Here is a 15,695-nt window from a genome sequence, read left to right as displayed (position 1 = left end):
TGTGTGTGTGTGTGTGTGTGTGTGTGTGTGTGTGTGTGTGTGTGTGTGTCTGGGTGTGTATGCGGGCTTTTCCACTCATGCTCACTCAGTTGGGGAAGAGGAAGTGAGTGTGCTTGTCTTCCTCAGCGCTGCCTTGGGAGGCGCACAACCACGTGTTTACATTTTGTTGGTCCAGCCTGTTTTCAGAGGAAGAGGAAGCAGGCTTCCCTTTGGTAGGAGCGGAAGGGTGGGGGTCTGGCCACCTGGAGCTTAGAGCAGACCTGAAGGGACCTGCTAGAACATTGCTCAGGAAATGCCAAGGATCACACTGCAGTTAACACTGCAGTTAGTTCTGAGGAGGCGCCGACCCTGCTATGGTTGGTTTGTCTCTGAGTGAGGTCTCAGGTGCTGAGCACTTTTCTGTCTGGACACAAAGTGGCTGCTCAGAGTCAGTCAGGAACTTCGGAATCGACCACAGTGCCTGGTGATGAAGCCAACTCAGAATCTACCCTCAGCCACCCTCCCCCAGCCTCTCACAGTGCCTCTGCGGCGCTGTGTGCGTCTGGCCCTGAACTTACAAAGCAATCCTCCTGCCTTCTGTGCTAAAGTTACTGATGAGAATGACCACGCCTGGCTTTAGTCTCCGTTGATTTAAAGTTGTTTTCTTTCTCAAAGGAGAGTGTCCTGGCCTGTATGTAAAACATTCCACAGAGCTACTGAGCGTGTTTGCTCGCTGCTGAGGAACAAGGAGTGCTGTTAGGCAGTGTCACACCCAGCAGGCTCCTGGGTTCACAGCTCTGCCGGGAGCTTTGCAGCACTCTTTCTTGCCTGCTGTTACGTTGGGCAGTGGGGTTGGTGACCCCAGTCACAGCTGTCTTTCCTCAGAGGAGCCACAGGCTGAGCCCGACACGTAGAGTGAGACTTTGAAGACGCAGAAAGAGCCGGGGAGCCACGCTGAGGAAGTGTGGTGTCCGCGGCCACAGAGTGCGCTCATTCGGGGTGCGTGGGCCCCGGTAGGCAGTTCCCCCTGTCGTGGTCACGCGACAGAGGATCTGGGCACACGGGATCTCGCGGTCGGGGTCACAGCTGCTGCAGTCTGGGCACACGGGCCATGTGCCGAGGCGTCTTGAACAGCGTGCTCTTCTTTCCCGTGTTCATGCTCATCTGTCTTGCTAGCTTTCTTGAAAACAGCTTTGTAACACAGGCCACTGTTTGTTTGAAATATTCACTGACAAGGCCCAGGAGCCTACACGCTCCCTGGAGGCAGTGTATGGGGACTCACCCGCACAGGGCGGGGTGGAGGACGGAGACACAGACGTCCTCGTGTGCTGAGGAAGCCATAGTCTGCACATGGGCTACAAGGAGTCTCAAAGCCCTGCAAATGCAGGGGAAGCAGGAGCAGCGTGGGGAAGCAGCCAGGGAAGACTAGAATCTGAGGCTGACTGACTGGCAGTGGCACAGAGCAAGTTCACAGATGGCTCTGAAGGAAGCCACACAGCAAGAGAAACAGCTAGCAGTGATGAGCCGCCCACAGAGTGAAGCGCTGAACCAATTAAACACAAAATGCTCCGGTTAATAAGTAGACAAGGAGTTCGGAAGTTCTCAAAAGAAGAAGTACAGATGGCCAGTAAATGCATGGAAACCACGTTTAAGGGGCTGTCATGGAGGACAAATGCGAGCTGGGTGGAGAGTCCCCACCGCAGTCAGCGGCTGGCGTTAGGAGGAGGAGGGCCAGGAGAAGTGGTTCAGCGAGCAAGCGTGCTTCCTGCTCTTGCACAGGACCAGGTTCACTGCCCAGCACCCATGCGGTGGCTCCCCACCATCTGGAGCTTGAGCTCCGTTGGGCCTGGTGCCCTCCTCCGACCTCTGCGGGCACCAGGCATGCACGTGGCGCACATGTATGCACAGGAAACCTGCCCTGCACATAAGATAGAATAAGTCTACAAAGAGGAAAGGTTAAACTTGCGGCGGTGAGGGTTTGAGGGGCATGGACCCAGCATAGTGTGTGGGACTGTGAGTTAGCACTGCCAGGAAGGCAGCATGAACTAGAACTACCCTCGGGACCTAAGCTGGCGTGCGCAGGGGTAACGGGGATTTGCTTGCTGTGGCACTGTGACAGAGCTGCCCTGCAGATCCCTGGGTAAATGAGGAAAGCGTGCTGTTAGTCCACAGAACCGGAGCTCGGGGCAGGAGGGAGGCAAGCCGTGCTCAGGGGACAGGTGTCGCTGGCGCTCTGCCGTCTAGAGGGTTCTGTTGTTGCTGGTTTGCTTTGTGAGGAGTCCGGGAAGAAAGGCTGAGCCAGGGGGTCAGAGCGTGCCAGCGTGGAGAGGCCTGAGGAACCCGGCGCTTTCATCAGTTGTCAGGTGTCAGCTAGTAAATTGGAGCATTGGTGAGCTGCAGCCCGAAGCAGCAGGGCCCCGCCCTTCCGAGGAAGGCTCGCGGTGCGGCTGCCTCTGGTAACTGGCACTTGGCCAGCCTGCAGCTCCTGTGGGCAGCGGGGAGGCAGCTGCGCTCACCCGCAGGGCATGCAGAGGGCTCAGGGCCGCGAGCTGCACCGTAGCTGTGTCTACACCAGCTCTGCTTGTGCAGCCGTCTTCACCAGCTTGCTTGCTCTCTTCCGCAGACAGCCATCCTGAGGCGCCAGGGCCGGCACTCGAGATCCACGGTCCCCGCAAACGCAGAGCAGGAGGCGCACAGCCTGTTTGTCACCGAGGTGAGCTCCTGGCAAGGCGGGTTGGAAAGATGTCTCCTCCTTCCCCACACTCCCCTTGTTTCTCTGCGTGGTGGCAGAGGTAGTGACCTTCCGTGGTGAGCGCCATCACAGAGGTAGTGACCTTCCGTGGTGAGCGCCAAGGTGGATGTTTTCAGAGCACAGGGCAGCAGGGTGTCTGCAGAGCGACCATAAATGTCAGGAGCCGCCTCTGAGGCCTCAGCGGCTGTGGAAGCCCGCGATGCTCACTACGCCTCAGGTTCTCGGGCTTCGCTGCTGTTAGCTTGAGGACCCAGTGATGGAGTCACCCTCGCCACCCTGCCTGGGTCCCAGAGTCACTCTTTCTTGTTTGAACACACAAATAATCTGACAAAGAGGCGTCACCAGCGATGTAATTGTGGTTCCCTCTGCTCTTCTTTAGTCCTCCAGACCCTCTGAGGAAGAGGACACTAACTTGTTGCTGTAACTCTGCTTCTTGAAAGGTTTCTTCCTTTAGAAATGCGTCTGGGGCCTCGTGACCCGAGTGTGACCCCGGGGTCCACAGCGGAAGGAGAAAGCCAGCTCCACAGCTCCCTGACCTTCACACACGTGCTGCTCACACACAAAGTTAAATGGACAGTTAACTGACTGCAGCCAGCAACAGCACTAGTTCTGTCAGTAATAAGTGGCACAGATGTGCCCTTTAGGCTCACTCACGCTGTTTGCTTTCACGCCCCAGTAGAGACCTAGGTCCTCTTCTGACACGGTGTGAACCGGCTCAGCAGGTAAAGCCTCCTGCTGCCTCGCCTGCTCCCCTGAGTTTGCTTCTGCACACCCACAGAGTGCAAGGAGAGAGTTGCCACGCTGTGCTCCGGGCTCTCCAGGAGCACAGGGGCGTGTGCGTTCCCGCACACAGAGAACTGTATGCAGCTTGCTGTGATAGGACAGCGTGGCCAAGAGTGAGTGACAGGAGTGACAGCTTTAAAAGAGGGAGCAGGTCCCACTGTGCGTCCCCGACCATCGTGGTGGAGAGCCTGGCGGGCAGGCTGGGCCCTTCAGCAGTGACCTTGTTTCACAAGTATGAGCCACACCCTCTGACAGTACACACCCTCTAACAAGACACGCCCTCTGCAGGACACGCCCTCTAACAAGACACGCCTTCTGACAGTACACATCCTCTAACAAGACGCCCTCTGACAGGACACGCCCCCTGGCAGGACACGCCCTCTGACAGGACACGCCCTCTAGCAAGACGCCCTCTGCAGGACACATCCTCTAACAAGACACGCCCCCTGGCAGGACACGCCCTCTGCAGGACACACCTCCTCAGCCTTCCCAAACAGGCCTGGGACAGGGGACAAATGTCCGGGCCTGAGGCCGCGCCCACCCAGACCAGCATGCCGTGAGGGCGGCTCTTAAAGGCAGGCGCGCACCGGCGCTGCGGTCTAGCTGTTGCTCTGCTGTGCTCTGATGCTGCTGCGGGATGGTTAACACTGACCCTTGAGACCCTGCCTCCCGGGATCCCCAGTCGGGGGTTCGGGGCCCCACGCCTCTGGGGGACCCCGGGGGTGGAGTCAGTGACTGGCAGCAGGCGTCCCTGGGCGTCCCAGCCGACTTTCCGTGTGCTCCCAACAGTGCATCAGAACCTACAACTCCGACTGGCACCTTGTGACCTACAAGTATGAGGACTACTCCGGGGAGTTTCGGCAGCTTCCCAGGTGAGTCAGCGCCGGCGGGGCGAGGGCACGGGGTGCGGGTCGTCGCCGGCACAGGGGACCTGTGAGAGTGCGTGCGGCTGAATTCCGGTCTGAAATGCTGTGTGCGGAATCGTTACATTGTCAGTGAGGAGAGCCCCCCCCCCCCCCCCGTCCGCATGCCACCAGGCACGTTCTGTTACGGCCTCTGTACCTCGTGATTTTAAGTGTCTGTGGAAAATTTAGGCCCAAGAGAGAGAGTGTGTGTTTCTGTTTCTGAGACTGGAATAACTTCTGTGATATGAATATTTCCAGTTCCACTGGGTTGTTTTTTTAGGGCTGAAAAAAATGTGTGTACTTATTCACCCACTGACAGATACCTAGGGGTGTGTGCGTGTGTTTCTTCAAAAGAGTATTCTGGAAAAGAACCATGTGAAGAGAGCTATAGTAAATACATTTTGTTTAGAGAAGTAAACCGGATGCAGTCTTTCCCAGGTCAGTTCCCTGGCTCTGTTGACGCTTAGGCTGGTCCTGAGGCAGAGCAAAAGCAATCGTGTTCGTTAGGCTTGCCACAGAGGGCGGCAGGGCGAGCACAGTTAGAAAACACCTTCCAGACAGCTGGCAGAGGGCGGTGGAACGGCCCGTGGAGGGGGGCTGCCTGCAAACGTTACCTCTGCGATGTGACGTGAACCTCGTTAGCACGGGGTTCCGGCCTGCCCCGGCTGTGAGACGTTGCCCCTCGTGTACTTTTCTCAGTGCCCTCCCTGTTTGTTTTCCTGTGTGTGGTCAGCCCCTCCTTAGAGTGTCCAGCCAGCATCCTGGTCGGCTCTTTTGAAGCAGCAGGGAGCACCCTGCCGGCATTATCATTATCTCCCTTGCGGATGGGTTCCCGAGTTGTGTGGCTGCCCAGCGCTCACCGGGGATTTGCAGATCATTCCCATCAGATCCAGTTACTCTCCCTCCTTGTCTTGCTCATGCTATCTCTGTGGTTGACACATAACTACCCGTATTGTGTGTCTATTCTGGGGTAGATTTTAGCTGTTGGATGATTTTACCATTTAGCACCAGTGAGAGTTTCTAACTGAGTGGAGCATTGTAGTTAGCAGCGCGGACTCTGGGCTGTGTCCGGGTTGCTTTGCCCTCTGTACGCCTCAGCATCTCCTGTTCAGGAGTTAGAACAGCTCCTTCCGGCTTAAATGAGTGAGAGGGCGTGTGCAGAGCGCACAGTGTGCCTGGCACACAGCTCTTCACATAACTGGAGTGCCTGCTGTTACTGTGGTTGGCACGGCCCGCCATTAACCCCTTCATCACCTTCCATCATTAGTCTCCTAAAATTCTGTGACTCCCACTTCATTTCTCTGTCGTGTTTCATGTTAGAAGCTGCCCCCCGGGTCCTCTCCTCGTGCCCACCGCTTGCGTGCGGCCTCCTCGCTGAGCCAGCGGTGCATTTGTAGTGTGGAGCTGTGACTGCAGCCCTGGCGCACCCACTCGATCAGCAGTGGCACAGACCAGTGGCCACCCCGGGCGTGCTGTGGGTTGGTCCCTCTGAGGGACAGAGAAGGGCTCTGTTCGTAGGCAATGACAAAGCGAGTTTTCTCTCTTCCTTTTAAAGCAAAGCGGCCAGGTTGGACAAGCTCCCTGTCCACGTGTACGAAGTCGATGAGGAAGCGGACAAGGATGAGGTAGGGCTCCCGCCGCTCTCAGCCCTTCCCTGAGACGCTGATAGGACAGGCTTGAGGGAAGCGCTCAAACAGGACTTGGGACGTTTAATGAAGCAAAGGAAGAGTTTTTCCTTGGATATATTTTCCGATTGACTCTCTTAAAGCCCTGTGCTTTCATGACTGCTTAGTGCCTCGTGCTCTCTGCCTTGTGTTTTTGTTCTGAGATACTTGCAAAGGCTTGGATCAGGCCCAACAATACTTGCATTGTTGAAGGAGATCAGGCCCTTAAAGTTAGATTGTTTCCAACAGGCTATCTTCTGCTGGCAGCGCGGGATGAGGCTGTTTCCCCAGCGGCTGTGTTAGTGCAGTCTGGCTTCAGCCAGCTCCCCAACTCTTGGACGGGCCTTAGAGAGTGTGCAAAGAGGGTGGGCCCTGACGAGGCCCTGCATTCCTCATCCTCCCGTTGTGAGTTTAGTTGTCTCCTGAGCACAGTATTAACCATTTGAAGCGTTAATAGTAGAAACCTGTTTTTTAAATAGTCCTAAGAAAAGTTGCACTGCTGAGCTTGGGAGCTCACAGGGCACACCTGTAATCCCAGCATGCACTGGCAGAGGCAGGTGGACACCTGTGACTCTGAGGCCATCTTGGTCTCTGTAAGGACTTCTGGGCCAGCCAGGGCTGCACAGTCTTTATTTTTTTATTTTTTAAGATGCTGATTTTAGGGGCAGGAAGACCTTTGTAGGCCGAGTTGCCTTTGTTTGTTTGTGGTCTCTTGGGCATGTCCAGCCCTTGTTGCTATGGCCCTGTGTTGTCGTCTCTATAACCTCCACTCTGTACAGAACCCAGAGAGTTTCAGGTAACCTAACAGTTTTGTTTTGGGCCACATTTATGGCTGTTGATGGCTGTGCGTGCAGACTGCAGGCTGCACATGCGTGTGCCACATGCCTGAGGAGGGTTCAGTGCCCACCAGCTCTCAGCTAGCCCCCATGGGTCTCAGTTTGAGTATGCAGCAGTAGCTCTTGCCTCTCTCCCTCCCCGTCGCTCTATCTCTTCTCTCTGCGTTGTCTTCTATTTCCTTCTTTATTCACCCCTCCCTGAACCAGGCCCCTGGGAAGGTTTTCAAGAATTTGCTTTTGTCCTCTAACCTCGGAGGGGTGTAGCTTGAGAAGGTTTTTCCTAAAGGCCGAACAGTGGAGTGTGGGGAGGAGGGGAAACTTGGCTGAGCGTTCACCTGACCTCAAGAGAGCACGAGTCCCAGAAGTGTGGGCTCGTTTCTCCCCCACTGGTAAATGGACGTGAGCGCGGCCTGGAGGCCTGAAGTCCTGTTAAAGTGCCAGTTGCCTACCATGGCACAGATGGCGTGGTCTTCCCGTTGGCGTCACTCACAGACAACCCTCCCCTTACGGGCACCGACTGAAAGTGTGCTCTTCTGTCTCCCAGGATGCCGCGTCCCTTGGGTCCCAGAAGGGCGGGCTCACCAAGCACGGCTGGCTGTACAAGGGCAACGTGAACAGCGCCATCAGCGTGACCATGAGGGTAAGACAGCTGCGCTTTAACCCATGCTCACCGCTCCTCTGGGGCCTAGGGTACCACGCAAGGTGAACGGACATTCAGGTCCCCACAGAAGGGCGATGGCCTGGCTCCTGAGGGCTGTCCTGGTGAGGTCCCACCATCGCCACGGCCCAAACACCTCCTTGCCCTCACAGCCCCTGAGCACAGGCCGAGGAGGGGTTGCCACGGACGGGGTCTTCTTCCCTGTCTAAACCTCATCTCTCTGCCTTGTAAGGTAAACTAAGCACTCCTGTGGGAAGTGCCCTGTGAAAGTAAAGCCAAGTAAGGGTCAAAAGGAAGATGGTGAACTCTAAAGGCCACCAAGAGAAAAGCAAGAGTGAGGCACAGGGCTAGGAGCATTTGCCACTCTTCTCGAGGACCTGTGTTCAAGCCCCAGCTCTCCAGTCAGGCAGCTCACAACTGGCCAGAACTCCAGCTATGGGGCACCACACCCCTGGCTTCCACAGGCACCAGCACTCACACGTGCTCACCCCCACACAGACACACAGACACTTTATACTTTAATTTAAAAATTAAAGCAGAAAGTAAAGTAGTATAAGAAGTGGAGAAGAGGGCAGGATGAATCGTGAGGGTCAGATGAACACAGAGATGCGAACCCGGAGGTACTGACTGCCAGGACCCTGAGGCTCAGAAGTCCTCTGGGTCCCGAGCGGAAGATAGCCCCTGCAGTGTGAGTAGGGGGCCCTGGGCTTCCAGAACATCTGTGTCTTCCTGGGCCTTCCCTGAAGATGGACCTCCCCTCCCCCCACTTGTGGGTGATGGTGTTAACAGCCCAGGCTCTGGGTGATGGCGAAGCCTGAAGGCACTTTGGCGTGCTTGTGAGCGTCTTCCTCCAGCCGATTGGCCACCAGGAGCACGGGCCAGGGTCTCGATGGGCGCGAAGAGTGCTGGCTGGCGCTCAGAGCTGAGGGCTTCTCAGTCCACCGTCCACTTAGAAAAAAGCTGTTTGTGGCTTTTCTTTTTCAGTCATTTAAGAGGCGGTTTTTCCACCTGATTCAACTGGGAGATGGGTCCTATAATCTAAACTTTTATAAGGATGAGAAGATCTCCAAGGAACCCAAAGGCTCCATATTCCTAGACTCCTGCATGGGTGTGATCCAGGTGAGTGTTCCCTGCTCTGCGGGGCTCTGCGCATGGGTTAGTGGATTCGGGCCAAGGCTTCCAAGCATGGCTGTAGCGACGGTAGAAACGGCACACAACCTGAAAGCAAAGCTTATTTGCCTTCGTTTGGAAGGTGGCAGGACACTGTGGTACAGGAGCTCTCTAGTGCATGAAGTTTTGTTTTTTAAAATAGGGTTTGCATGCCCACTTATAATCCCAGTCCTCAGGAGAACGAGGCAGGGGGATCTTAGGTTGGAAGCCGGCCTGGGATGCCCACATCCTAACGTGGAGGCTGTCCCATGTCACAGTTCACAGGGTGTGGACACACAAATGGCCTGGGCATCAGAATCTGCCCGAGGGAGCGCAGAGTGCCGAGCATGAATGCACTTCTGTGGTCCTCAGACAGAGGGGCTGTGTGACCAGTCAGCAGTCTCCCTTTCTGCCAGACAGTACACCATTCCGTCTCAGCAGAGCCTCCTCCAACTGGCCTGAGCTTGAGTGCCTGAGAGGTTGGTGCTGGGGCGCCCGTGAACACAGCAGGGACGGGCCCTCTGCTTTGGCCACAGGTCTTTCGTCAGGCATTTACATCCTTACCGACTTCATCCTCTGGTGAATGTGCTCCTCATTGCGATCAGGAAGGGCTACAGCGCACCCTCACTCACCCTCACTCACCCTCACTCACCCTCACTCACCCTCACTCACCCTCACTCACCCCTCAGTCACCCTCACTCACCCCTCACTCACCCTTCACTCACCCTCACTCACCCCTGCACCTCTGCACCTCCATCCTGGCTCCCCCAGAGCAGCCATTTCCAGCTTCAGCTCTGCTCCACTCTGCTGAGGACTTCCTCCACCCTGCAGAGCTGCACCTGGGGACCCTTCCTCCTTACCCGCCTCACCGGAGTCTCTGCTCCCCGTGACACAGGCTGTCCTGCAGCCTCGGCCTCAGAACAAGTGAAGGGTGGCCTGGACCTTCTGGTCTGCTGCTTCCGCCTTCTGTGCTGCCAGGAGGCCCGGGCGTGTTGGGCGCGCTCTGCCAGTGACCCACACCTTCAGCCCTGCTTTCTTCTTTCTGTTATTGCTCTGATTTAATTGTGTTTATTTTGAAGGAGAAACCCTCTAGTTTTTGCCTAAGAAACTTGATGTGATGGTAACTTGGAGTTACTCTGTCTGAAATTTCTTTTATTCTAGTTGTGCTTGGCTCCTTTTTTTTTTTTTTTTTTTTAAGGAATCTTAAGAAGTTCTTTGACCTCACAAACACAAAAGCATTGCGGTGTCCTCCCAACACCATTTAGGAGTTGAGGGGCGTCTGGTGCATTTCCTGCTGTGACTGCTGTGATCACTCTATAATTAAAAAAGAATGATTATTATAGGAGGGGTTCCGTACCCGTACCAAGCGCGTGTGTGTCAGCGGAAACTTGGTGGATCTTTCCACCTTCTACCACTACACGGGCTCTGGGAACAAGTGCAGTTTGCCAGGCTTATGAGGCTTCTGCCGTTAGCTGCTGAGCCGCCTCCCTGGCCCTGATCCCATCCTGCAATTTTGAAAATAGAGATGTAACGAACGTGAAACCTGGGGACCCCTCCAATGTCCGTCTACCTGTCGCTCTCACCTGGGTCTTATCCTAGACACATTCCTACGTGTCCTAGCCTCTGGTCTCCATGAACTCTGGGGAGCTGGCAGGCGCCATGTTCGCGTCCCTCTTCTGGGCCCCATACAGATGCTGAGTCCATTGTTCTTCATCTATTTTTCCTCTGTTGTGGCTCACAGCCATGCTTGCCTTGGCTGAGCAGATTGTTTTCATCGGTTTTGTCCAGTGCTCCGGCAATTAAGCTTCACCCTGGTCAGGAGTGAAAATTAGCACTCCCAGTTAGAAGCCTGGGGGTGGGGCAGAATGAAAGGGAGCGCCAGCAGACACAGGGAATGCGGCAGGGGGGACTGCTAGGGGCCGGACAGCTGCCTGCCGCCAGTGAGAGTGGAGGAAGCACCTCCTGCAGCGAGCCTGGATGAGCACTGCTGGCGTCTAGAAGAGCAGGAACACAGCATTTCAGTTAGAGCTTTAACTGTTGGAAACCCGTAAGCTCCAGGGCAGGACCCAGACCACAAACCATTATCCGAGCCCCAGGTCAAGACTGTAGCATGACTTCACATTCCTTGAAAAAGTGTCTTCCGCAAACAGCCAGTCAGGTGGATTCTCTGCCAGCGGCAGCTCCTGTGCCTAGACCAACAGTGTGACTCACAGTCAATCCAAGTAGACAACGCACGCTGATTAACAGTGTCAATAAAAAGCATCAGAGTGATTCATGAATGCCAGTTGATCGGTTTTCTGTTCCAAGCTTCAGTTTCATTTGTGTGAACTGAGAAACCTTGGAGTTATTTTTTTTTAGCTGAATTTTTTGGCATAGTTGAAAGCAAAGCTAGATGCATTTTTCCAGCCTTGTTTTGAAGTAGGAAGTGATTCTTTGTGTTTGACAGGAGTGTCCTGTTTCATGTTCTCCGCAGTGCACAGGTGTTAGTGAGCTGGCTAGCCCTCACCAAACCTCTACATCTTGGGTATATTTCCGACTCTGAGGTCAGTCTTCAGTCTGTCCCTGCAGATTCTTTTTGCATGTGTAGCTCATAGCATTTCTCATCTGCTAAACTGCATGTCTTCAAAAGTATAATTTTCTTTTTATGCTTACCTGTACCTAAAGCCCATCTGGGGTAGCACACGCATGTGTCTCCCTCACCTGAAATCCTCACATGCAGGATGTAAAGGTAGGAGTCCCAGAGTTTGAGTCTTTCTTGGCTGCCGAGGGAGTTTGAGGGCAGCCGGGTTTACATGAGTCCCCGTCTCCAACAACAGTAAAATAATCAAAAAGCTGTGATTCAAGTGGTTTGGAAAACAAAATACTTTGGGATTTTACTTTTTAGTTTGTATGTTTTGTCATGTATATTTATTGTACATGGTACTGTGTTCCACAAGGAGATCTTGCTGTAAGTGTGTATTGTGTTAACACATTTCTCTACTCTCCCACTCCACTTCTGTAACCCCGTTAGTCCCCAGCCCTCTTTGGATGCTACTTAAAACAATAGCTGTTATTATAATAATAGTGGAATGGTGAAATAATAGAATGCTCCTGTGAACTGAAAAAAACACCTAAGGGGAAAACTTAGAGGTAGACCTGAAAGACAGAATTTAGACTCTTAAACCCTAACGTAACTTAAAACTACTGGACTTAGCTGCAGATGAGGAAAATGGGTCTCGGAAAGGAAACCTCAGAAGCAAGGCCTAGCATTTTCCCTTGACTTTTAACACTCTTTAGATTTGAGTCCATTCCCAGCCTCGGACTTCGCCACTGATTCCTACCTTTGATTTACGCAAGACCAGAGGTGGCTCTTGCTGAGCCTATGCGGACGGCCTGTGCACAGTAGTTGTGTGGCCTTGCTCAGAGAAACATCTAGCGTAAAAACTGTTGTAGAAATGGCGGGCTGTTGGAGGGTTGTCTTGTGCCTGGCATGGGACACGCGTTCTGGAACTGAGATTTCAGCGGGTGCTGGGGCATGGCAGTCAGTAGGAGGTTTTGCTGCTTCCTCCTTGGCCTGCGTGGCCCATGCTTCAGAGCTGAGCCTGTGCAGTGTGAGCCTGGGCTGTTTGCCTTCAGGACTTGTCGGTGGCAGCAGATGTTTGACTGGAGCTGTGCCGCTGACGTGTGGGAGGTGGAAGCCAGGATGCAGTTTGTAGAACGGCGTGACGTCCCCAAGTGGGCAGCACCAAGGTGGACCAACCTCAGTCTACACCTGTTCATCTTCCATCCCATACTGGGCGTGCGAGCTGGAGACAAAAAGTACACACTAGTTTTAGGACTGATGAATGAGGACATAGTTCCAGATAGGAAGGTTGAACAGGGTGGTAGAGAGAAGCTGGCTTTTAGGAAAGCGGAAGTGGCACACACTTTTGAGAACTGAATTGAATGAAATTTCTCGACTTGGCTAGTTTTCACATAGCTGCTGTGGGGGTCCTTTGTAAGGATTGTGGGGGTGACAAAGAGGATGGGCAGCCTCTGTTCCCCAGGGACCATTGCAGGGGCCAGTGCTACAAAGGTAGACAGAAAGGGACTTGGGGCTGAGAGCACAATGTGTGTCCCAGCTCCCAGGTCAGGTGGCTCGGGGGTGTCTGAAACTCCAGCTCCGGGAAATCTGACACCTCTGGCCTCCAAGGGCATCTGTGCACACACTCATTCACACTCACACACATGCACACACACACGTGCATACACACAAACACACACATACACACACACACACACACACACAGTAATATAACTAAAAGAGTAAAAATAAATGTCCAAATTAGAAAAATCGAGAGCAGCAAGTGCCCTCAGTCACGGAGTCACCTCTCTGGCCCGTGCCTTCCAGAGGATGCAGGTTTGATTCCCAGCACAGACACAGCTCACGCCTGCAGCTCCAATTCCGGGGATCTGCTGCTCTCCTCCGACCTCCCTGAGGATGGGCCACACACAGGGTGCGCGCACATTCATGCAAAGGCGCTCATGTACATAAACCAAGTCAGGGAACCTTCTTAGCGGGTGGGTGGCTCTCAGCTGGGAAGGCTGAAGTGGACGGGGTGGCCTTGAGGGGGCTCTGTGTAAGATAGCAGCATTGCTCAGTAGGTCAGGCTGTCCTGAGCTGTGACAGGAGGGCGGGCTGTCCTGAGCTGTGACAGGAGGGTGGGCTGTCCTGAGCTGACTGTGGGTGGGCTGTTCTGAGCTGTGACAGTAGGGTGGGCTGTCCTGAGCTGACAGTAGAGAGGGGTATCCTGGGCTGCATACAGTGTCCCTGTCTCTACCGCAGAACAACAGGGTGCGGCGCTTTGCGTTTGAGCTGAAGATGCAGGACAAGAGCAGCTACCTGCTGGCCGCGGACAGTGAGGCGGAGATGGAGGACTGGGTGGCCGTGCTCAACAAGATCCTGCAGCTCAACTTCGAGGCCGCCGTGCAGGAGAGGCGCAACGGGGACCCTCACGACGGTAGGCCGCGGCGCTTCTGAGTGTGTGCAGGGGCGGTGAGAGCCTTCCACGGGGAGTGTGAGCCAGGGTCCGTGCGGTGGCTCTCCACAGCAGGCCGAATGGGAGACGGCCCAGTGAGTGTGAGCGAGTCCAGCTGACCGGGAGCCGCACAGTGAGCATTAGAGCCGTGGGGCCACTCGTGTGGGGCGAGGGCGGCAGGAACCACAGCGACAGAGGGAGGCAGGCCTGGCCGTGTGTCAGCGTGACCTGGGACACACTGGTGATGGCCCCGGGCTCGGGTCTCACCTGAAGACGGAAATAAGGACAGGGCTGCGGCCCGGGGGTGGAGTGTGAGGCTTGGGGCCCAAGCCTCCCTTCCTTGCAGTACATCAGCCCTGTGCACAGCCGGGGCCTGCAGCACCTGGGGACATCACAGTCCAAGGCCGTCCTTAGCTCCAGAGTACGTCCAGGGCTAGCCTGGCGACGTGACATGCTGTCTTCAAGCAAATAATACAAATGTAGCTCCGGACACTGGCAGGGCCATCTTTAAAGCCGCACGGTGCCCTTGCTGGTGTCCTGTTTGGAACTTTCAAGGCCAGATCCCCATGTTTTCCATGTGTGTTCACACTGAGCTGATCTCCCGCCCTGGCTCATCTCCAGATGACCCCCCGGAAGCTTCTGGTTGGGCATCACAGGTTCCAGTGGGGGGTGTGGGGTAACTGTGCAAGGTCTCAATGTGGCGCTGTACCCCCTGGCCGTGGCCCTAGGTGGCTGGGGGTGCACATTCATGCTCCTGTGCCCGTTAGGTGAGACAGCCTAGGCTAGGGGCCAGCTGAGATAGCCTCATCTAGGGTCAGCTCATCGCTCTTGCCATTTCAGATGAGGAACAGAGCAAGCTGGAGGGTTCCGGTTCCGGTCTGGATAGCTACCTGCCCGAGCTCGCCAAGGTGAGGCGCCCTGCTAGTGCCCCTCCTCTGCACCCCGAGTGTGTGTCCTTCCGTGGCCTCCTGTGGCGGGGCGCTGGTGGGAGCGGTCTGTTTCCAGAGAACACCGTGCAGAGTGTGCTGCCGTGGTAGTCAGCACCTGAGCGCAAGTGCTGACGTCACCAAGTGCGCACTCACGGTGCCCCGTGCTCTCTCCCGCGCAGGCTCCTCCTCTTCCAGTTACACTCATCACTGTCCTAGTTAAACGGCTGTGAGCAGCACGACCGTGCTCGGGGAGGAAAGGGTTATCTTAGCTCACAGCTCTGAGCTCACACTCACTCACCAAGGGAGCAAATGGGGCAGGACCCCAGGGCAGTGAACTGGAGGCAGGGACCAGGGGAGCACTACTTATGGAGGACACGGGGAGTACTCCCTGAGGTTGTGGGGAGCACTCCCTGAGGCCGTGGAGGAGCATTCCCTGAGGCCACAGGGAACACTTCCTGAGGCTGTGGGGAAGCACTGCTTACCAAGGCTGTGGGGAGCACTCCCTGAGGCTAAGGGGAGCACTGCTTGCTGGTTTTCTCCTCATGGCTTGCCCAGCCTCCTGTCTCAGAGCACTCAGGACAGCCGGCCCAGGGTGGCTTTATCCCTCATGAACTAGGCTGCCCCTCGTCAGTCATCCACAGGCCAGTCTGGTTGGGGCATTGTCCCCACTGAGGCCCCCTCTGCTCAGCTGACCGAGCCAGTGTCACCTGACATAGGGAGCCAGCACACTTGGGTGCTCTGCCTTGCTCAATAGCCACGGTTCCCAAGAGTGTGAGTGTGTAAATCTAGTCACTCAGCTAAAGAGGAGCTGTTGGAGTTGCAGAACTTGTTCCCGGTCACCTGAGACAAACACAGCAACAGAGCCAGGCTCCTCATGCGCTTTGTAGTTTGAGAAACCGAGTCACTAAAATGTACAGAGCACAGAGCAGCCACTTCACCCATGCTGCCATACCATTACCTCAGCAGAACTGGCCTCTGGACAGTGAGGGCAGTGAAGGCCTCCTCAGGGCAGTGAGGACAGTGAGGACAGTGAGGACAGTGAG

At 55.2% G+C, this 15,695-nt stretch overlaps 1 protein-coding gene across 7 annotated transcripts in view; it reads left to right on the top strand.

The window, feature by feature from the left end:
- Dock9 (dedicator of cytokinesis 9) overlaps window positions 1–15,695 on the top strand; it is a 203,901-nt gene that overhangs the window by 93,822 nt on the left and 94,384 nt on the right. For all 7 annotated transcript variants that reach the window (XR_008720456.1, XM_055609845.1, XM_055609844.1 and 4 more), the window contains exons 3-9: window positions 2,603–2,692; window positions 4,304–4,386; window positions 5,975–6,044; window positions 7,464–7,559; window positions 8,562–8,696; window positions 13,531–13,705; window positions 14,564–14,631. Coding sequence is in view for 6 of the 7 variants with exons in the window: in XM_055609845.1 (XP_055465820.1) it covers window positions 2,603–2,692; window positions 4,304–4,386; window positions 5,975–6,044; window positions 7,464–7,559; window positions 8,562–8,696; window positions 13,531–13,705; window positions 14,564–14,631 (717 nt within the window). In the remaining variant the exon portion in view is untranslated. The remainder of the gene's footprint in view (window positions 1–2,602; window positions 2,693–4,303; window positions 4,387–5,974; window positions 6,045–7,463; window positions 7,560–8,561; window positions 8,697–13,530; window positions 13,706–14,563; window positions 14,632–15,695) is intronic.

The sequence above is a fragment of the Psammomys obesus genome, unplaced genomic scaffold (assembly GCF_907164565.1).
Source record: "Psammomys obesus unplaced genomic scaffold, mPsaObe1.curated_primary_1811, whole genome shotgun sequence".
Classification (NCBI taxonomy): Eukaryota; Metazoa; Chordata; class Mammalia; order Rodentia; family Muridae; genus Psammomys; species Psammomys obesus.
The sequence above is the reverse complement of the archived record's forward strand: the minus strand, read 5'-3'. Positions and strand labels throughout refer to the sequence as shown.